At 49.9% G+C, this 22,290-nt stretch overlaps 7 protein-coding genes across 7 annotated transcripts; 4 read left to right on the forward strand and 3 right to left on the reverse strand.

The window, feature by feature from the left end:
* Positions 1-14: 14 nt before the first annotated feature.
* Positions 15-1,034, forward strand: ANOM_010682 (vacuolar protein sorting-associated protein 62; the record flags this gene model as incomplete). Its single annotated transcript, XM_015555938.1, has 4 exons — positions 15-268; positions 324-380; positions 436-597; positions 656-1,034. The coding sequence occupies 4 exons, from the start codon at positions 15-17 to the stop codon at positions 1,032-1,034; spliced, it is 852 nt and encodes a 283-aa protein (XP_015401957.1).
* Positions 1,035-4,392: 3,358 nt separating this feature from the next.
* Positions 4,393-6,018, forward strand: aspE (septin; the record flags this gene model as incomplete). The annotated part of the gene is made up of 2 exons (XM_015555939.1): positions 4,393-4,880; positions 4,938-6,018. 2 exons carry the CDS (start codon positions 4,393-4,395, stop codon positions 6,016-6,018), a joined length of 1,569 nt encoding a protein of 522 aa, XP_015401958.1.
* Positions 6,019-10,782: 4,764 nt separating this feature from the next.
* ANOM_010684 (TDT family transporter) lies at positions 10,783-12,143 on the reverse strand (the record flags this gene model as incomplete). Its single annotated transcript, XM_015555940.1, has 5 exons — positions 10,783-10,823; positions 10,875-11,161; positions 11,222-11,518; positions 11,574-11,942; positions 11,998-12,143. 5 exons carry the CDS (start codon positions 12,141-12,143, stop codon positions 10,783-10,785), a joined length of 1,140 nt encoding a protein of 379 aa, XP_015401953.1.
* A 978-nt stretch (positions 12,144-13,121) lies between these two features.
* Positions 13,122-14,890, reverse strand: ANOM_010685 (uncharacterized protein; the record flags this gene model as incomplete). Its single annotated transcript, XM_015555941.1, has 5 exons — positions 13,122-13,245; positions 13,317-14,323; positions 14,368-14,496; positions 14,546-14,585; positions 14,652-14,890. 5 exons carry the CDS (start codon positions 14,888-14,890, stop codon positions 13,122-13,124), a joined length of 1,539 nt encoding a protein of 512 aa, XP_015401954.1.
* Positions 14,891-15,959: 1,069 nt separating this feature from the next.
* ANOM_010686 (glutathione S-transferase family protein) lies at positions 15,960-16,788 on the forward strand (the record flags this gene model as incomplete). The annotated part of the gene is made up of 3 exons (XM_015555942.1): positions 15,960-16,090; positions 16,153-16,358; positions 16,418-16,788. The coding sequence occupies 3 exons, from the start codon at positions 15,960-15,962 to the stop codon at positions 16,786-16,788; spliced, it is 708 nt and encodes a 235-aa protein (XP_015401955.1).
* A 1,783-nt stretch (positions 16,789-18,571) lies between these two features.
* On the reverse strand, positions 18,572-19,811 carry ANOM_010687 (TauD/TfdA dioxygenase family protein; the record flags this gene model as incomplete). Its single annotated transcript, XM_015555943.1, has 4 exons — positions 18,572-18,741; positions 18,796-19,170; positions 19,227-19,556; positions 19,607-19,811. The coding sequence occupies 4 exons, from the start codon at positions 19,809-19,811 to the stop codon at positions 18,572-18,574; spliced, it is 1,080 nt and encodes a 359-aa protein (XP_015401956.1).
* Positions 19,812-21,018: 1,207 nt separating this feature from the next.
* Positions 21,019-22,087, forward strand: ANOM_010688 (reductase; the record flags this gene model as incomplete). Its single annotated transcript, XM_015555944.1, has 2 exons — positions 21,019-21,433; positions 21,501-22,087. 2 exons carry the CDS (start codon positions 21,019-21,021, stop codon positions 22,085-22,087), a joined length of 1,002 nt encoding a protein of 333 aa, XP_015401959.1.
* Positions 22,088-22,290: the final 203 nt, after the last annotated feature.

Here is a 22,290-nt window from a genome sequence, read left to right on the forward strand (position 1 = left end):
TACACACTACGCCGATGGTAGATTGGAAGCCTATCCAGAAGGTCCCGTCGGCGACAACTCTCGATAATCTTGACCAGCTCAACAACCTTGGCAACACAAGCGTTTATCTAACTTCAAAGGAAGGGATAGATGCTGACCCCCAGCCTGCATGGCTTGGTGGTATCAAACCTGACCAAGACGGTCGAACGCAGGATGCGATCTCTTCAACCATCATTCTTCGTGACCATGGAGATGGGATCCTGGACGCTTTTTATTTCTATTTCTATGCGTGAGCGATATCCGCATGTCAGTTGTCATTCAAATTACGCTTACCAGACGTATAGGTATAACCAGGGAAACACAGTTTTAGGAATGGAGTTTGGGGACCATATCGGAGACTGGTCAGTCCCAAGGTCAAGTAGTAATCGACCTCAGAAACTGATATAACCTCAATAGGGAGCATAACATGATACGGTTCTCCGAGGGTGTCCCACAAGCAATCTGGTACAGCCAGCATGCCTCGGGGCAGGCATTTACGTTTGGAGCAACGGAGAAAAACGGCAAGCGACCGATTGCATATTCAGGGAACGGCACCCATGCTAATTATGCCATTTCTGGGTATGTACTCCCACGCGTCCTTTCAGCCCTAGATAATGCGACGCTAAGCTTGCCTCAGGAAACACGATCACACTATTCCTGGGTTCAATCTCCCTGATGGACTGATCGTGGATCAAACTGACTCGGGTACGTTGTGGGACCCGATTTTGAGTGCCTATGTATACAATTATGATGCTTCCGAGGGAACATTCCAGGCGTATGACTCTGGGTATCCGGTCAACTGGTTGAATTTCAACGGCCAGTGGGGAGACGATGCACTGCCGGGAGGGCCGGAACTGTTCGGACAGAAAAAGTACGTTGCGGGGCCGAACGGACCGAAATTCAAGAAGCTGGTGAGGGACAAAGTGTGCCCGAGTAGCCCATGTGTCGTTCTTCCTTTCCGGATCTGGGAGAACCAGACCCTGGAAGAGCATCGACAACGAACGGAGTCAAGTTAGTCTGGACCGATCGACTGCCTTTACAACGGTCATTGTGCATAGATAGGCTGGCTGTGGGGACCTAATCTCGGGGATTGGGCCCCTGAATGGATGTGTTGAACTTGTTCTATCGCATGCGGTCTTTTCATTTGCAGCAGCCAAACGGACCAATTTCAATTGTGTCACATATGATAGGGATCGACGCGACAATTTGCGATCGTAATTAAATGCCGGCCACACAATGAACCATCGATGTTCCTTAATTAATAAAGGGTCACTAATGGTTAGCGCTGCAACTAAGATTCCAAGTCTCTAGCCCTTCCGGGAATAGTGTCATATCTTCCATCCACAGTCGCCTCAGGCGTTCGCTAGACTGTATTTGGGGTATGGAGTATTATCATGTCACCTTAGAAGAGACCTCCGTCCAAATGAATCGCAATCTGATACATAAAAGTGACAGCCCCCAATTAAAGCCATAGGAATTATGTTTAGTCATCGTTGACTATCCCGCGACCTGTCTCCTGGCCGGTAGCTTTGTGATCATGGCCATCAGAAATACTCATGCAACTGAGGGGCCCAGAATAAGCCTGGTCAGCAGGATTCTGCTATTGAACGGACGTCTTGGCATAGCCCTTTGGAAATTGAACAAGCTGATAACGTTCATTTATCGTCGAGAGCCTCATCCATTGCCCTATTGACTTCATCTTACCTGAATTAGGCTTTTACAACCTGAGACAAAGAGTCAGCCATGGAAATATACAACGCCGAATGCCACTGTGGCGCCGTCTGATTATCCTTCTCTCTGGCGCCGTTGAAGAATATCAAAATCAACCGATGCAATGGCTCCATTTGCACGTAGAATAGCTCTCTCCTGGTATATCCTCTCCGAGCGGACGTGGTTTCCATCGCGGAAGTATCGATTCGGGGACTGAACGAGACAGCATAAACTTATGCCCTAACTGCGGAACATCTGTTCTGATTGACTTTTAAGGACTCCCAGTTTGACAAGGCAAGAGAAAGGATGGCAACCAATGTTGGTTGTGGTTTCAGATCCCCGCTTTGCCTTGCTTGGTAAGTTTGGGTTGTCGGTGAGTGTAGTTCTCATGAGTTCCAGATCCACACCATTCAAGACATTGCAGATATTTTGGACGAATTAGACTATCGGGCCGTGGACGGGAGGAACAGACTGGGACCTCCGTCTTCCATCTGGGCGCATGTTCGACCGGCACCATCACCATTGGGATAGGTATCCATGGTTCATTGACAGGGGTAAAGTCCAAGACTCTAAGGTCGTAGGGACCGAAACCTTGTAGGGAAATTGCATCACGAGGGACATGGAACTCTAAAGCGTAATTGGCAGCTTCACGTACGAGTAGAGTCGTAACTTTTGTAGTTTGGAACAGCTCACAATGCGGGTTTGGGAAAAAACTCCGAACTGGAGCCAATTAAACGTGGTTGCGGCCCGCCAATTTCGGTTCTGACGGTATTGATACCCTCATGTACTGATACCTGCAGGTGGACACGATGTCCATGTTGTTGTTCCGGTATACAGGTCTAGGGATTCGGATAGGTTGAATTGTGATTTCCAGCACTTGGCTTAGTTAAAATGGAGCAGTTCTGATCCATCACCCGCAAGGCGGGCGGAGATGCATGGCATCTGCAGCATAACTCACGTTTAATGAGATGAGGGATGTCACATACCCACGTGTGGACATTGATCATCAATTGATCCGAAAAAAAGGGTGTGCTTCACTGCTTTAGTCTGAAAAGACGGCTGAGATGTGGACCTTACGTAATTCCGTATCGTACCATATATGCGGTATTGATCTTTCCATGGGTCTGAGGTACTTACTGGATCTACCCATCGCTTTTGTTTACTCAGACAATCGGTTAGTATGCCACAAGAAATCCCACGAGGAAGCGAGTTGAACGAGGATCGACCGTGGTATGAATGGGCTGGTTCGCTTCAACAGCGTTTGCCTCCAGGATTCCCAAGGCTATCTATCATCCCGGATCCAGGAACAACAGGCCCCCTTTTCCAACGCAGAGCTCTTCCTGGACCCCGGAGGGTACATCTCAGAAGGTAACTTTACTGTAATCACAAAACCGGCTAGTGTCCCCCGACCACGAGAGCTAAAGAGCGAGGACGCCATCCACTCAGAAGCATTGCTCGGCGCCCAACCTAACCTAAAGGGCGCTAAGAGCAGTGGGGGAATTCTGGAAAGCCTGCAGCTTTGCTTTTGCGTTGCCCCTGAATCGCTTCTCCGCCATACTGAAAAATAGGTCCCCGTCCACGAGGGGAAGATAAAAAAAAGAAGAAGAAAACGAACAAAGAGGAAGACTTCCCGTATCGGTGATCTCTGACGTTCCGACGAGCTGGACAATCACCAGGCAGCCTGGACCTGAATACGTGTGTGTGCTCGCAGAGCGAAGCAAAAGCGGCCCCCCCAGATAGTATTGGCAGATCGGAGAGAGGAAAAGCATTGTCCTTCTAATATCCGTTCTCAGGCCGATCATTATCAGTCGTCCAACGCTCTCTCATTTCGCTTCGTCCCTTCCACTGTTTCTCTTCACTCTCCTCAATTTCCGTTCCCCTTTTCTTTGCGTTTCATGTTAATGCGCCGCTTGAGCCGGACGCTGTGAGCAGGCTTCTTCACAACATTCGTTTTATTTTTTTTCCCTTCGAGCTAAGACCGAAGTCCAGAAAAATAAGATTAAAAAATAAAAAAAAGGAACAGCTGTGGTTCGTCTGAGCTGTAGCTTCACCCCTAACAATCGCTTCGATAGCGTATCTTTTATCGTCCTCTAGCAGAGACATCAGGCTTTGCCTCAACAGACACCTGCTGGGCTTGTGGATGTTGATCAGTCGCCAATCCCAATCTGACGTATTCGGATATATCGATTTTGAGTTTGCCGCTGAATCATTGGCGATTATTGCGCCCTAACTCGAATTCCAAGAGCTCCATCGCGTCATTCGAAGGACTATATCACTAGGAGAAAGGCTCCATTCATATACTTAGCTAGATTGATTTGAGTGCGGCTCGCGACAGTTGACCGTTCCAGGATCTGTAAGTGCTTATTGTTTAGCTTGTTGATCATATTTTTAGGAGCAGGACTAAAGAGGGCCTGTTCGTATGCTCTCGGATATTCCTTTACGATCTGATGAATGAGTTGTGGAAAGACATTGGCTGACTTGCGACCCAGTTGCTAGGAAACAGAGTCGAGAGCAACTGGCGTGAATTGAATCACTGACCTGTGCCTTTTATCTGAGACAAGCCATTCACTGTTACCCCACTTTTGCGCCAAAGTACTTCCGAAACCCCATCCGTGTTACCAGCAATCGGCTGATTGGAAAGAGCCACCCGAGAAATAAGACCAAATGGCCACTACAACTTCTAGCCTTCGTTCCCCGGGACACCATGATCCCTCCGACCTTGAGAACGGTACGACCAGCAAAGATCAACGCCGCAATTCCTCTTTAGGTTTCCTCCGTCGTCCCAAGTCCATCGAGCCACTCAAGAGCAAGAAGAATTCCAAGCTCCAAGCCACCGAAGAGGAACTCCGTCGACAGGGAGCCATGCTGAAGCAACCGCCCTGTCTGCCCTCCCTGTCTCCCGCCCCAATTCTGGAGAGTTTTGGAGGTGAAGAGCGAGACGATGCCAATACCGCTGCCACTCCTTCAAACAGTAACCCCTCGCCCCAACTACAACAACCTCCCTCTCGCAACTCGATGAGCACCGACTACGACCCGTACGCACGGACAGAAAGCATGACGCACCGTGGGCGTTATAGCTACGCCAGTAGTGCCGTGAGTACCGTGAACAATCCGCGGAGGCTACGTCGGCGCAAGGATCCTACTCCGTACAAGTAAGGCCTATCCTGCTCATATCCTTCACCCCAAACCCATATTAACTGATCGCATAGCGTCCTTGTCATTGGCGCCCGTAATTCCGGCAAAACCGAGTTTCTGAATTTCCTGAAAAAGGCTTTGGCCATGCCGGCCCACAAGCATCCCTCTCGCCCCGCCGAGGAAATGGAATACCAAGATCGGAATGCGCCTGCCAACCAGGGCTACACCTCTGAATATCTCGAAACGGAAATCGATGGGGAACGCGTGGGGCTAACGCTGTGGGACTCTCAGGGATTTGAGAGAGACATCGTCGACATCCAGTTGCGTGGCGTGACCGGCTTCCTGGAAAGTAAATTTGAGGAGACCTTGAGTGAGGAGATGAAAGTCATTCGTTCGCCTGGAGTGCGGGACACTCATATTCACTGCACATTCCTGCTCCTCGACCCCGTGCGCTTGGATGAGAACATCGCGGCCGCAAAAAGGGCCGCCCAAGGGACCCCCAAGGCTTCCGACTCGCCAGTCATTGGTGTCTTAGATGAGAACCTCGATATTCAGGTACTGCGAACCGTGTTGGGCAAGACCACCGTGGTCCCCGTCATCAGCAAGGCCGACACGATCACCACGGCACATATGTCGTATCTGCGGAAGGCGGTTTGGGACAGCTTAAAGAAGGCCAACATCGACCCCCTCGAGATCCTCACTCTGGAGGACCAGGAGGAAGAATACACGTCTTCGGAGAGCGCTGATGAGGAGGAAGAGACACCTGAGAACGCCGGGGATGACCAGAAAGCGCCCGGCTCACCCTCCACAAAGAGCCAAGGGTCTGGAACACAAGCTCCCTCTCAGATTTTGCCCTTCTCTATCTTGTCCCCTGATCCCCACTCCTTGGAGGCCGGTGAAGAACCCGTCGGTCGCAGATTCCCCTGGGGATTTGCGGACCCTTATGACGCAGAGCACTGCGATTTCGTCCGGCTCAAGGAGTCCGTCTTTAGCGACTGGCGTACCGAATTGCGCGAGGCCAGCCGGGTAGTCTGGTATGAGCGATGGAGGACAAGCCGCTTGAATCGGAAGACCCCCATCCCCAGTGCTGGGCCACCTAAGAAGCAGTATGCTGGTAGAATGGGCCCCCTTGACCAGGGGCCTCGAGTGCGATAGTGGCCCTCTGACTCTGCTGGATGCTGTAGGCGAATCACGTGTCATTCTATGATGTGCACTACTCCCATATGGGTACCAGCCCTCTCTCTCCACTTGCCGACTGCACGCCCTCTCTGGGTCAGCTCTATCTCATCCGCCAGTTTGGAATTTTGGCTGGTGCGAGACAAAACAGCTCGTGTCATAGTGCACCTTCTCTTCTTTTCCCTTGTTTTCTTATTTTCTTTCTCCCTATCATTCTTGTACGTGGGACAAACCGAGCTCCACAAGGAACACCTTTAGGCGAGCCAGATGGCTGACGTGAAATGCTCTTTCTTGTCTGAAGGGTTCCCGGGGGAAAAGAATACAGCAAAGTATGCCTGTATCCTCTCTCCCGGTCCCCATCTACTCCATCATTTGTCTTGGGTACAGTTTCTACTGGTTCCGTTTGCCTTGAAAGCATAATTGACAGAAGCGGGTTGAATTGTGTTCCTGATATCCCCATTATGTGATGCTTTGTTGACACTCCTTATACCATTTACGTTCTTACTGATATTGCTCCTTGATGCTTCAACGTTTTTGATTCTGAGCCCCCGACCGTGACCCATAATTTTGTTTCTCTCGACGTATTCCCCGTTTGACCCAATTTTGCCTTTTTTCTATTCCTTTCAGGACCTGTATTTTTTTTAACGTCCATTGGTTCCTGTGTTGACCTCTTTTACTCTGCGGAGAAGGATGGGTTTGAGAATGGAACTATTTGTACCTTTAAAGACCGTTGATTCTCCCATGATGCGCATGCCGCTATCTTGCTTGATACCAACCAGATTGTCATTTGTCGGCTTGACCTTACTCCATTCTCGGACCTAGAAACTAAACTTGGAGCCACCGGATGGCGACGTAGGTAGCTGTGAGGTAGCCAACCATGAGGGAGGAGCTGTAGCACTGTTGCCTATGGGACACGCAATGTGGTACCGCTGAATGTGCCTGTACGATCCAAACATCGACATACACATACCAGTAATAAATGGTGGCGAATATGTGGGAGATTTGAGGGTCATCGTTTTGTTACATTTGTATACTGGAATCGTTCTAGACCGGCGAACACGACAGAAAGCCTGGCAGGATATCTGGAAGTAACACAATACTTTCCATAGAGAATAGTGTGTTATTCACCTAATTTGTGTAGAGCCCCATAACAGACTATGCCCATTTACTCAGGAATACTTTACTGTCAAACTACTGGCGAGTCCTATACACCTGTACCGGCACCAACTATACACAATGGTTTTGTTCTCTACCTGAACATTGAACTCTGCAAGACAATGCCTATAAAATGGAACCCGCGGACTCTGTTTCATACATATGCGGAAGCACCACTAGTTACTCAAGCATTTCTTGTAGTACAGGTTATATCCACCTCAGAAAACCTCGACCTCAAGCACTAGCCATACGAGAGCCCCCCAAGCCGATTCGATCATACTTCAAGGCTCGACCATCCACAATCAATTCGTCATGAAATCGACAATAGTAGAAGCCAACTATTCAAGAAAAAGGTTGAGGCAGGCCAGCAAACGCCAGCCGAGACAGATCCGCGAACTCGCCCGAGATCCAGCCCGGGTCCTCTGTGGCGGTCAAGGGAGTTTCCAGGCCCTGGAAGATATCGCCCGCATACACCTCCCACAGGGCAAGCCTCGGCGACAGCGAATTCGGGAATGGGAACAAGTCGCGGAAGCCGAAGATGTCGTATCCTTCGCTGAAGAAGACCTTTTCTCGGGGATTCCGGACTGGGCCGCTGGTGCGCGACGCTCGCAGTCGATTGATCGCGTTCAATATCACCGTGGCCCCGGGGATTCGGGTTTGCACTTGCTCCAACGATGACACGAGCATGTCCAGCTCCTCTGAGCAGTAGCTGTCGGATTCCGGGAGGGAGCATTCTGCGGCGTTGTAGAGCAGCTGTGGCATAGCGGCGACGGTTAGGAACCAGTTTTGGATCCCGAGGAGATAGTTGAGGTCGTCGCGGCAGTCGATCTCGTGGTATAGGCGGGCGATGCAGGAAGAGGCGACTAGAGATACAATGTTCGGGACAGAGGTGATGTCGTGGTCGTTGAAGAGGTCGCAGTATAAGATAATGGTGGCGAAGTACACAATGTGTAGTTCGAACACATCGCGTCGGTATGTTCGCACACCGTTGCGGTCGAAAATGTGGATCGGGGTGGGAAGATTGCGGATCCAATCTTTCAGGGAATGGAGGATATCTGCATGCTGTTATAGCCGCAAAGAGTAAGTTTGAAAAATCTGTGGTATATCATAGACGTATGCTAACTGAGGCAAGGCACAGATACCTGGGTTTGTATATCCTTAGCGCCCGCCATCGGAGGTCTAATATCCGACCCAGAATGCTCGCTATCTTGGCCAGCTGCATGAACAGCAAGGGTTGGATGCCGGGGCACTCGAAATCTTCTTCCGCCAGGGGTCGAGCATCGAACTCATCTTCTTTGATGCACGTCGGCCGTCCAAATGCACCCGACAACAGTTTATCTTGTACCTTGATGTGATGAGTAGAAGCCCGTAGGAGTCAGGGGATACGTACGAAAAGGCACCATGCAATCCTGCGTGCGATTCCCGGACTCGCCGATGCTACACACATTTCTTCGCGGTGGAGGCCCATCTGTTGCAACAGTCTGATTGCGATCCCCAACCAATGCCACGCACAATCCACGGTCAACAATACCGGGCCAGCGATGTTGCGGGTGGCCAACAGACACAACACCTTCAGAACGGTCATCGGGTCCTGCTCGTGGTTGGTGTGGATGAGGGTCTTGGCGTTGTAATAATATTTCTCGTTCTCTGACAGAATGTCCGGTCCTTTGGGATGCCGCAGCATAGTTCCCACCATGCAAATGGCTTGCTGAAGCGCCAGCGACGGTCTGTTGGAAGAGAGGTCGGCATGATCAATCACGGGGAACTGATGAAAAAGGTGTTGGAAGTAGGCGTCGCTATATGCATTGAATAAGATGGTCGGCGGAGATGCCGTCGGGTCTATGATCGTCAGGATCTCCAGGTTCCGGCTATTGGAGAAGGCTGTGATGCGCTGGTAGTTTGGGGGAATGCTAGGAGCACTATGCATGATATATGTCATTGCACCAAGGTACTGCTTATGGAACGCTTCCGGTGCTGGAGCTGCAGCCACTTGGTCTCGTTGCTCGCGAATGATGGATGTTTCTGGTGTCACTGGCCTGTCCAGCCCTTGCGCAGCTGTTCCATTGGGTCTCGGAGATCCCAGAGCGTGCTTTGCATATCTTTCCTTGACAGTCGCTCTTCGGTTGGTGCGAGGTCTTGGAAATGAATCAGCAATCCGGTAGCCATCTCACCACCTCATGACCCTTACTGGCAGGCTAATCCATGTTTATAGCAATTGGAACAAGTGCCCTGTGATCGAGTCTGCAAATCACACTTGACCTTGCGTGCATGACACTGGCAGCATACGATCCTGGCCCGGTCACGGACGCCGTGAAGTGGTTGACCCGATGTGGCCATGATGACCAGCACGATGATGTTATGCAAATCGTACAGAGTATTCGGCACTCTGGTGATTGAACAGAAGTGTAAAGAACAATAAATAATACGGATGGAGCATTGTGGTCGGGCTGAAGCGTATTATCAATATTTGTAGCCGAACTGAGGGGGAACTGATTCAACATCCAATCCCCGTTGCGTGATGGCAGGATACAAGACACAGCAAAAAGGTTCTCATATCGAGCAGAGTGGAGAATGACTTCCAGTGCCCTCGGATTGGTTGCTTCCGTGTCCCTCCATTTCAGCCGTTTTTATGCGTTTATGTCAACTTGGGCGTGGGCAGCAACTTGAACTAGTGTACTCCCACTATCGCAGCACAGACTCCTCCATTTCGTTTATTAACCTCACCGGATACATATAGGTATTTAACATGCACTCTTTTGATTATTCTTCCAACCTGCTGTTGGTTATGCCTGGTCTAGTTCGGCAGCTACGCATGGGCTTCCTACGCGCGCGGAGCGCAGAATACCAGGCCACGCACGCAATCATTGATCGGTATTGCTCAATTGCTTCACCGGAGCTACTGCGGGTCATGCTTGGACGAGGACTACTCAGTGCGGCCAGATAGTTCTGGGCTTGCACAAGTGAACATGTCTTTTTTCTCTGCGGGGTCGCCCCACGTTGCAACGGACGCTAGGCTCGACCGAGGTAAATCCATCGAAGCTATATCTGATCCAAACTAGAGTCAGACTGGACTGCATGAGGATCATCGTTGAACAGAGGCCCGGGAGCAGCTCCGCCACCACCGTTGTGCCACACCTCCTGGGGTTTTACTAGCGCACTGTACTGTTTATAACATCCAAACAACTTGCTATGTTGAATTGTTTCTGTGGTAGATTCACTGTCTTGGTGGTAACGGGTCTGTTGGATCTGCAGTTCATTTATCCGTATTCCTAGCGATATAAGTACCAAGGCCAAGGCCAAGGAAGCTTAGATGACGAACTTCTCCAATAGAGAAGAAAGTCGACTGCCGACGACAGCCGGTCAGTACCGAGCGGTGCTCAGCCACGCGAGCTTAGTTGACCCTGGTCACCTTCTGAACGAGCGGCCTCTGATACATGCTCTCTATTTGACACAAAGATTGACTGGAAACCTCTCCTCCCCACCAATAATATTCACCAGACTCGACTTTATGCTTTACCTCTTCGGAGATTCTCAAGACAAGGTGCAACGAAAACATCACGTCGAATGATGCCGCGGGAAGTGTAGAAACTAACCAGAAGCCACAGAATCACCACTGCGACGGACAACACCTGACGGTCGTCAGTATGAATCATTGATACTGTGAGGTAAAAAGTGCTCACCGTCCCCAGAACAGAAAAAAAAGCGCGACGGCAGCTCCTGGCCGATGCTACAGGTCGAGGTGGTAAAAACTCCCAGTGGGAAGGTCAAGGCCCACCATCCCATGTTGAAAGGGAATTTCCTCGTCTTGACCAGGGTTGCGACTGCAAAGGAGAGCCAAACGACGCCAAACGCCCAGAGTAATATTCCGATCAAAAACCCGACGCTATAGAAGATTTCGCCAGTGGAGGCACTCAGGGTACCCGTCTTTGGAAAGATTGTCTGCGCACTTCTCCCCAGCCTTTGGATTCTATGAAGGTGCATCAGAAGAGAAAAAGATGAGTAAAACTCAGTGTCGGACCACATTTACCCAAAACTGCCCTGTCCCAGGGGACCAAGGGGAAGAAACACGCTTACAAGCATTCCTTTTGGTGGAAGCTTGTGAAACATCAGCCGCTGCAAATATATACAGATGACCATCATTGCGAGGGGAACGCCGATTCCCCAAAGGATATAGCTGGCCAGGATGATCCCGAGGGCAAGTTGTGCGTCGGGCAGAATATCTGCAACGATGGAGCCGGACGCCGCCGCAACCACACACGAGACAATTGGCAGAAGCCAAGCAGCAGTCATGGAGGACAGATCGAGCCCATTGTTCCTCGCTGTTCTGTGAATTGGCGTTAGCAGAGAACGTAAATACAACAAGGGGAAGAGATCAATACAGGAGAAACGGGATTCCGATAGCAACCAAGACTGATACCACTGCGTCGAAAATCCACACGCCACATATAAAATAGGCTGCACCATCACCCCATGGCGGTACACAGACAAAGCAAAACATATTAATGATGGTGGCAAGCCCCATTGGGAACGTGCCCAGGAAGAGTGATTGAACTGGATGAGTGACCATCACCTCGAAAATCTCCGGATACAAGATGTAGCGGAGGAGAGTAATGGCCAGAAAGACCATGAAATATGCCACATTCAAGATGAAAACAATGATGGAGATGTAGTAAAGCCACTGACCATTGTACGGCAGAGTGTTGAGGAGGATCGACACGATTCCTGTTCCCATATTAACAGAGAACCAGCTTGTGTCACAGTTAGTATCTGTCTGACTCTCCAACATTGTCTGCTGCGACTCACGATGGCGTAAAGTTCCGGACAACCTTTCGCCAACCGACATCGTGTTTCGATCTCTCCATAGGTTCTGGGATTTCGGCCGGTGGCATCTCTTTCTGGTCGGTACCCTGTTGGGTTTCGTGAACGACCGAGGCGACTTGGTGGAACATGGGAAGAGGCTATATTGATCGATAGACCGCGATTGAGGTAAAGCGGGAGGCGGGAGGTAATAAGTTAAAAAGCCAGGGCAGAATGAATCTAGGCTCATGGTCGTAGGGCCATTCGACAATGTCGGCCGAAAAGAATCTCAATCTACATGGAGATGTGAAGACAGAGTATGCCGGCAGTGGACGGCACACCCAGTCGCCGAAACCAAATGTGCCGGCTCATCCCCACCGAGCCAATGGGGACGATGTTGAGTAGCATACCTACCACTAGGGCTTTGGCCAGTGCGTTAAGCTGGATCGGTGTAAGTGTTTCAGCAGATGACACAGTCACTCTGAATGACTGAGGCAAGAATCACATTGCTTCATTGACGCTTATACGCCATGAGCGAGGACAGGTCAAGATTCAAGCCGGGGAAGGGGATCAGATATTTTGGTCATACCCTAAGTTAATGGCTTCTGTAGCTGTCAATTCTATCTGGAATGAACGTAACAATGAACTCAATGACCTCCCGAGTATTTCTGTCTTTCCTAAATTAATGATGGAAGCTCACAAGCTGCACATAAGTTAATTTGTTATCATTGCCCTATCTTACATTTATAACCGGCCCGTCGGACATGGAACAGTTATTAACCACCTCTCTTGTGTGGCATGAATTTGCAATAGAATACTTCATCATGAATGTATTGTAGGTTACTTTATCTCAGTTGCATGTTACGGAATATCCACGGCCCTCAAACAAGGAAAACATTTGAAAATGTAGTAATATTCATGAAGACAGGTAACCTTTTCATCGGATTATGAGAGACTGTAGCTCCATGTATACCATACATGACTCGGCAGCTACGCGACGCCCTTCTCCGAATTGAGCGAAGGCATGAGTAGATGACTTCCACGGCCGTCGTCCCAAAACACCAGTCCGCAAAAGATGTATTCATTCTGACGAGCGAGTCCGAGAAAAGTCTACTCTTTGCTTCCCTATTTCACAGCGTGTATTTAAACCCAGCTAGCTCTTCCAGAACGATAGTCCCAGTAGCCGCCTTCCTATTAAGCACACGCATTCTTAGCATCAAAACGACCGAAATAACCATAGTGATAACACTAGCCCTATTCCACGACACCAAGAGTTAATACCTCAAACCAAAAGCATCGAGGACTCCACAGCAGCCAGCACTTACACAATGGACGCTATAATGCCAGGCCGATACGTCGGCGCATCCTGAGAACGAAAGACCAAAGAGCCGACGATCCCGCCAGCCCCACCACCCATGATGAGCAAGGCGTTGCAGAAGGAGCGTTTCCATTTCCCGCGGATATTGTTGGCCTGCCAGGCCAAGTTCGTGGGGACGTTTGCGTTGCTACCGGAGGTGACGAGAATGGCCCCGAAGTATTGCACCCCGGGGGACGCGACCCAGCCCAGAAGCGCCAGGCCGATGGTCGACAGAAGACAGTTGGAAAGAACGAGAGGGCCGCGGATGTGGTATCTGTCGCCGGACCAGGCGGTGATGTGCATCCAGATCCCGGCTACGATGTATGGGGGTGTGGACAGTGCTTGTGCGGCGGTTACACCGAATTTTAGTTTGGATACTAGAATGATAGGTAGGAAAAATGCGATGGAGTAGGAAACGCAGGTTGATAGTCTGTTGAGTAGACGGTTAGTAGTGAAACTGGTCGAGTATGGTATAGAAGGGAAATAACTGACAAAAACATCATAGTAGGTAAAGACTTTCCAGTCTTTGGCGGGACGTAGGAAGTCACGAAGGTCAAACTGGATCTGTTCGGCGGCATCTGCTCGGTCAGCATTGATGTGGCGGATGATGAATGCCTCCTCTTTCTCTGTCAAAAACATCCAGCATTTGTGAGAGCCCTTGGGATACTCAACCAGCAATAGCCAGCCGATGATGGCAGCAACGAAATTGAGGACGCCCTCCATTAGAAAGATGTATCTCCAGCCGGCAAGCCCACTCAATCCATCCATCTGCATGAAGCCACACGCCAGAACTGGTCCGAGGGCAGATACGAGACAGCTTATAAAATAGCTGATTGAGAATCGCTTATGCACGTCGTATCGGGTGTACCAAGCGGATAGCAAAGGAAGGAGTGATGCATACAGACTCGATTCAAAGGCCCCCAGTAAGGCTCGAATAATCATGAGATGCCACCATTCGTCGACGAAGGCCGCGCCCTTTTGCAGTTAGCGACGGAGGAGAAACGTGTCTGCCATCTTACCACCATCAGTACACCCCAGCACACCGTGACACCACTAGAGAAGTGTCTAGGACTGATATTCTGTGCAATGGCATTGACGGGCAGTTGCACCAGCACATATGGTACAAAAAATATCAAAAGCACAAGGGACTGCAATACTATCAGTATACAATCACTGAGCGAATAAGACCTACTGTACATATTTCGGGCCGCTCTCCAGACCAAGGTCTTCCGACATTCTGTAGAGTCATTCTCGGTCAGTCGATTATATGCTCAAGGAAGAATAGCAAATAAAGGGTGTATACCCAGCAATGGAAGCTGAGCCAAGATTCGTCCTATCCATAAGACACATGCCCATGAGAAGCCCCAGCCCCGTCACAAGGCGACGGTCGACCTTGTGAATGATCTTCCTCTGTTCTTTCTCTGTAAACTCTTCGACATCTTTGGAATCTGTTGAGGTCGCAGCTCCCTGCTCAGCCTGGGCGCTATCAATATCTTCGATGAATTCATCAACATCCTTAGACTCTTTGTCTTTGGTATTCATGTTTCTCGCGTATAGAAACGAGGTTATTATCCGTATCTGTCAGCACCGACACCTACTCGCTTTTGGCTCTGCAGGCTCGGAGTTTGTTTGGCAGTAGGAGGCGATGGGAGTGATTTCCAGGCCCATGTGCTTTATCAAATGCTACCAATCCAGAGGAAGGGGCGGGGTAATTCCTCAGAAATCTGGGGAAGCTGTCTGGAGGCAGTGGGTCCGTTGGAATAGTCTTAACCTCCATGTATGCTGAATAGTGGAGTTAGTATCCCTTAGAGGCGCATAGGCTGTTCGTAAAGTTGCCGACTACCGAGAATAAACTTGCCCTTGATGAAGTGTCTCCCAATTGTCCACTATGCAAACTGCCCGAATATATCCTGGTCATCCTCTTCCAAATATTCTACGGATATGGTGGACTATATTGCTGTACTAGTTATCTCTATATCTGATTTCCAGTAGTGAAGACGGGTCACGGAAAGTGATTTTGTACGAGACCAGGGAAGTGTTGGTGTTGTTGGCATACGATATCGATATAGGTGTGAAACAGATCCCATCCCTGATCTTGATCGAGTAGAAGAGATGCCCTCTAGATTTGACTCACAACAGCAGCCTGGGTTGCTTCCTCAGCCATTGTGCTATGTTTTACTTGGAGGGTATACACATTTTGGGCCCACTTGCTAAACTTTCGGCACAGCTGCGCCGACCGAACGGCAGAGCTCGGCACTCAAACCCCGCAAAAATGGGGATGCAGCGTCGCTATCCAGAAAGCTAGTTGACCCCCGCATCAACAGGAGCAATATTGGAGTCTATGGCGAAACACACCTCAAAACTTCCCGGGGAAGAATCAGGTTCGGCCTCAGTCTCGGGAAATGACATCATTCATGACTGGAGGAGGGAATGTAGCTGACACATTGTTCCCCGAAGATGAAACGCAACATGTACATACAAAGCTCAATGTCGGGCCATATGGTCTCTCCTGCACTCCCTGGTGATGCTTTGTCATACTCTCCACGATAGCTAGCTCATAACCACATCGTGACTCTGCATTTTATCATCTACAATCAGCACCTCCACCACGATGTCGTCCGACATCACACTATACACCTGGTCCACTGCAAATGGCATCAAGGCGTCCATCACCCTGGAAGAGCTTGGCCTGCCCTACAAGATTGAACCGATTGATATTGGAGCCGGTGTCCAGAAGGAGGAGTACGGTTGTCCTCGACATCCGCATCTCAGACGCCGTCCTGCTAACGACGATCGAACTATAGGTGGTTCTTGAAGATTAACCCCAATGGCCGTATCCCGGCGCTCATCGACGGCTCACAGCGCGTTTTCGAGAGTGGCTCGATTATGCTGTATCTTGCCGACAAATACGACACGGAGCGCAAGATCAGCTATGCGCCTGGCACTCCCGAGTACATTGAGCAGGTGTCCTGGCTGATGTTCCAGATCGGTGGCATTGGCCCCATGCAGGGTATGTTGAAAACATGGCAATAGTTGCTCGAGCTTATGTGGTTGTTATTATTCCGATAGGCCAGGCAAACCACTTCCGACTGGTTGCCAACGTCCGCTCCGACCACGCGATCAAGAGATTCATGGACGAGACCAAGCGTCTTTACTCGGTCCTGGAATCCCGTCTGCAGGAAAGCCCCTATCTTGCAGGTTCAAAGTATACCATTGCCGATATTGCCAGCTATACCTGGGTCCGTCGAGGCCCTGCGCTGCTGGAGATTGATCTCTCTGAGTTCCCGGCTGTCCAGAGATGGGTCGATGAGATTGGCAAGCGGGCGGCGGTGCAGAAGGGCGTCGACGTGCCGCACGTGGACCGTACAAATGAGCAAATGGGGGTCTTTCAAAGCGCTCGCGCGAAGATTGATGCCATGGTCAACTCTGATACACATTGAGCGAGAAGGTGTCTAACTAGGAGCGCAATCGTTTCATTCATGTATAGGCAGCGCTCTGCCTCGTGGACCCTGGTTGTAGAAAGCCTGTTGAATATCCTCATCACATTCTTTCTGTTTACGTTTTTGACTGGCTATCTATAGAATGCACAGATTTTTCCCCTAAAACAAGCAGTCATTCTGTTCCTCGGATAGACAACGTGTATTAAGTTGGTTTTTGGTCTATACAGTGACATGTCCAGTCACTAGCCACTCCCTTGGTACAAGTTACCAGGCTCGCATCCCCCTCTGTAATAAACCGACTGTATTCAATGAGACACTGCCAACCAAGAGCAAAACCTCGTCACCGGTACTGAGAATCTGAACCCGTTCATAAACCAACCAAGAAAAATCAAAATAGCATTGACATGGTTGATGTTGTATGCATGCCCGTAAAGAAGATGAGATCCTCCCTAGCGTGCATGGAAGCAGAGAGGGGGATGAGGTCTATATCGCATTAGGGTCATGGGTCACACCGCACGACGTGTTGTGCATGTATGCAGGATGACACCAGCGTACTCACTTGTTGCTGTCTGGGAGGTCTGAGTTCCTCTGACGCAAGCTTTCGAGCGCCGGCGGGATGAAAGGGATTACTATGCCGGAGATGAGGTAGGATATGGCAATAGCGCGAGCCGTGCGACTATGGGGACGCGGCCGATGGGCGAGCTGAGCAGTCATAATGATGGCCGTGCTTTACTTCGACGGAGGTGTGCATGAACATACTCGAAGCTAAGGATTTATACAAATACACGCCGATCTCCGGCAATGGGGTGCGTACCTTGTGGGGGGGTCAATGCAGTACTAATGGTTGCAGCTGGGGAACACTACGCCGGGAAATCATGGTGGATCGGCTGTCGGCACAAACAAGAAGAAGGCAGTCGATGGCTCCTGGACGTCATCGCTTAGTGGCAGTGCAATCCATAGAATCACGGCACGATGCATCCGATCCAATCTAGACCACAGGAAGATAGAATGTAATAGAATGCGGGCCCCGCAGTTTTGTTATTCCTTACTTTTTTGCATACGATCTGTAGCCGTTTATTTCAGAGGAATAGCCCTAATAGAGTATCAATCAGCTCTTACACGATTCTACTGAAACCCAGCTGACTGTGGTCATACCGACCCCTTGCTATGAATTCCTCTATGATGATCACAATTTACCACGAAGTTTCATCACCTCATCATGCTGTCACGCGAGCTCATCGGCTCAATAGGTGATCTGAGATCTGCTGGGCCGTAAACCCTAAAGTGTGAGTAACTCACGGTTTAGACGAGTCACTGTGGGTTCTGAAGCAAATCCTGTGGGACTTTTGACTATTATACGGGTCTAATATAATTCTTAGGCAAGATTTATATGGTGAAACGCCATTTTTCAAAGATACATAGAGAGGGCCAAATCCCGCTACTGCGACTGTTAGACGGTCTGAGGCATCAGATGGAACGTATAACGTTGCCTAGTGTCTGATATTACGACAGACCACTTGTTGTTTCTTCATATCCAAGATCAAATTTCTACATAGTATCAAGCCTTTGGATATTACAACAGCTCAGGCTACGTACACTACTTTGAATCATAGAAGTCAAGCGCACACAATGGTATTCGGACTCGATGAAAAGAATTGTGCAGAAACGCGGCATGATATGAAACAAAATACCCGTCCACATACTCGTTGCATTTGCCCCAAGTAGCCCATCACAGGCCATGATTGGGAATGATGTTGATAGTAGATGACTGGCAGTGCTTGCTTTATTCTCCTTTCTCCAGTGCTTCTTTCTCCAACGCTTCCCGTCTTCCAGTGCTCGCTGGGTCATAAAACGGCACTTCGCCCAGGCTGACAGCGCGGTGACCAGCTCGTGGACCAATATCTTCATAGTCCCAGGTTGCTGCGTGATATGTGGATCGGTTATCCCAGATTGCTATCAAAGATGTCAGCTATCAGTAGCTCGCAACATAAGTACTGGGAGACATACCGAGGTCATTGGGGTTTTCCCAACGGTGGCGCACTTGCAGATCATGGTTCTCCATGATCAAGTTCACGAACCAGTCGGTGAGATGCTTGCTCTCCTCGTCACTCAGTCCGTTAATCTTCTCCACATGGGTGCCGACAGCGAAGACACTCTTCCATCCTGTCACAGGGTTGGTGCGGATCAGCGGGTGGACCGCACGCAGTTCTTCGCCGACATTCTCAGGAGCACCACGCGGGCCTTTGAAAATCTCAAAGCCGCTATCCTTCGCAAATTGGTTGAATTGAGGCTGCGAAAACGTGACATCCAACCCTTCCAGGAATTTCTGGTACGGTGGTGAGAGGCGGTCATATAATTCGTATCCGGAAGCCCACAGAGTATCTGGACTTGTGCATGAGCTTGGTAAGATCGTCAGAGAAAGGAGGATCAATGCTTACCTCCGCCAGTCCTAGGGAGAACGGTCAACCGCAAGATAGTATAGTCGCTCGGAACGGGCTCGAAAGTGATGTCGCTGTGCCACTCCTTTCTGGCGGTCTGGTGGCGGATCACACGCGATTTGTACAGCTTCTTGCCCTCTGTGGAGTTGATCACGCTGATTTCATCGTCCTTGACACTTATCTCCCGGCGGGAGTTGGCAACCGGGTGGATATGGAGTCCGGAGGTCTTCGGTTTTCCCGAGAGCTCACCAAGCCGCTGAGCTAGTTCCTTCTGCATCTTGTCTGTGAGGCCATCCTGCTTGCGGAAGAAGACCACTCCTCGCTGAGAAACTAGAACAAGGTTATTAGTCTAGATTTATCATCCAGAACAGAGGACCCACTGGTAATAGCAAGATCTCGGAGCAATGCATCGGAGTTCGGAGCACACAGGAAGTCCTTCAGGCTTGCGTTGGGATATTCGCGTCCAATGACTGGAGTGACATCAAATGACTCAAAAGCATCCAGAGCACCGCTGAGTTTCATAGGTACTAGTCTAGGGCCTTTTCCCGAAGGGACTGCGGTCTCGCTGGAGATAGAGGGAGCCATAATGGTAGAGAGGAATATACTTGTTGTTCAGGGGATTTAGAATCTTGAGCGTCTGTAGTAGCTCTCAAAGCAGAGCAAAAACACTCAATTTATACCCTATCTCTTCAGATCCTCTGGCAGCTCTACCCCGTTCGTTCGGCTCTCTGGCCCTGTTCGACGGTAACCCCGCTCAGATGAATACCCCATGTTGCATATTGCCTCCAGGGCCCACTCAATAAGGTCAATTAATGACGTGGGCTAATAGTTGGGTATAGTCTATGAACTGGGATTGGGATTTGCAATACACTACGTGTAACATAGGCTCATAAACACCGGCTGTCATTGCCGAAGCCGCGTTCAATGGGATGGCGTGATACCGACATTTATGGAAGGTGACGATTTAACCTGTCTGCGCTACTAAAGGCCTCTCCTTGCATTGGCCATGCCATGTATTAACCGGAATGGACCTCTTACGTTTTACAAGTCCAAGGATATGGTGCAGAACAGGGGGATCCTGTCGGAAGTCTAGAATGCCATACGCCTGGACGCAAGGTGGTGTACACTTTGGTTGACATTGATGACTCTCAGATAGCCTAGTAGAACCTCTCTGGATTGGAAAGGGTACGCAGCCCTGAAGAACGTAGCACCTGCGAAGAGTTCACCAGAGGAGGGAGTTTGCCTCCCACACACCAATGGCGGCCTAAGATGATAAGATGATACTCTCGGCAAGTTGGAAGCTACCACGGTTCACACAGTTGCCGAAGACCACTGGATCGTCGTTATACGATCGGGTGCTCAGGGACTTGGTACAAGGACTAAGTTGATGAAACCTGGGCATATCTGACTGTCCATATCCAGCCCCGGCATCCGACACATACCGAGAGGAAGCATGTCGTCAAAGATCGCGAGTGATTAACTGTGGCCTCAGTCAGCGCGCTGCCGAAAGCCGAAGCCGCCGCCGAGACACTGCCGGCTTTCCCAGGGCCAGACGAAAAATGGGCTGGGCAAAAGATTGTTTAGCCAAGAGCCTCTACAGATCGAAACGCCCCGGCAAATTATGAAAGTCTAAACACTATCCTATGTTCAGTATGTGGGGGGAATTTTGTCCGATGCCAGGGCTAGGTCTGAACTACACGACGGATGACAAATTCGAAAGCATGAAGTATAAAAGATACCACATAGGACTTTAGTTTCTATATTCAACAATAAGGAAGTAACAAGAAGCAAAATGTCTCAGGGATTAATCTTCATAACGGGGGCCTCTGGCTTTATTGGCAGCGCCACTGCTGTGGAAGCTCTAAAGGCTGGATATCGACTACGAGTGTGCCTTCGTAGGCCTTCGCCCCAATTGCAGACCCTACTCTCAAAGTATGGAAATCAAGTGGAATTTGTGTTCGTTTCAGATCTTACGGATGAAATAGCGTTCAGCGACAAGCTGGACGGGGTGGACTTTGTGCTCCATCTGGCATCCCCTCTCCCTCATGGCACCGACAAGGAAACTTATTTCACCCCAGCAGTCAAAGGCACTACTGCCTTGCTGAAGGCGGCAAGCAAGGTACCAAGCATCAGGAAGGTCGTCGTTACCTCATCCATGGCTGCTTTGGTGCCATTGACTGGTGTTCCAGAGGGTGGAGTAATCCAAGGTAAACAATATCCTTGTCTTTAATTTCCGGATCGGTATCGTCTTGACACTCCTTTTCTTCTATTTAGAAAACAATGATTGGGATCTATCAGTCGATGAAAATGGAAGCTTCGAGGACCCTACGAATCCGGCTGCAACACCCATGACACTCTATATGGCTTCCAAGCTGCTTTCCGACGCGGCAACTTGGGACTTTTGGAAAACAGCTAAGCCGAAATACGCCTTAGTGACGCTGCATCCAGCATTTGTGTATGGCCGCAATCTGATGCAGACATGTGCCGACGGGGTCAAGAGAGGGTCCAACGGGGCTCTATGGGGGTTTATCATGGCAGGCACCCCGACTGGATTTTTGACGGCAGTGCATGTTCAGGATGTCGCCGAAGCGCATATCAGAGCCCTGGATCAGAGAATAGTGGATGGCTCGAAGTATTTGCTGGCTGGGAGAAGTACGACCGTGCCGGAGATTGCGCGGTTTATTCAAAAGCGCTACCCAGATGCTGGGGCAGTCATCACCGAGGATGCGCCTAGTGTGGTGAGCCCAGTTAATACAGCTAAAGCGGAGAGAGAGCTTGGTATGAAATGGCGCCCATTTGAGGCTATCCTAGAAGATGTTATGGATCAACAGCTTGGGTTTTGCCGAAATGCATCGATCTAGGTGTTGAGCGAGGTGGATACGATTTCACCTGGGTATACGATTAGGTGTTTATGATTTCTTGCAGTGTGCTTTTGTATATAGTGTTGAATTTGCAGTGAACTTCGGTATTTTAACCCTGATATTCGCTCATGTCGCCGAGGACAATTCAACCTGTCCTCAGGTAAAAGGGCCACTGTTGTTAGTAGTCTTTTCTTCAATCAACG

This window comes from Aspergillus nomiae (assembly GCF_001204775.2).
Source record: "Aspergillus nomiae NRRL 13137 chromosome Unknown contig00505, whole genome shotgun sequence".
NCBI classification, from domain to species: Eukaryota; Fungi; Ascomycota; class Eurotiomycetes; order Eurotiales; family Aspergillaceae; genus Aspergillus; species Aspergillus nomiae.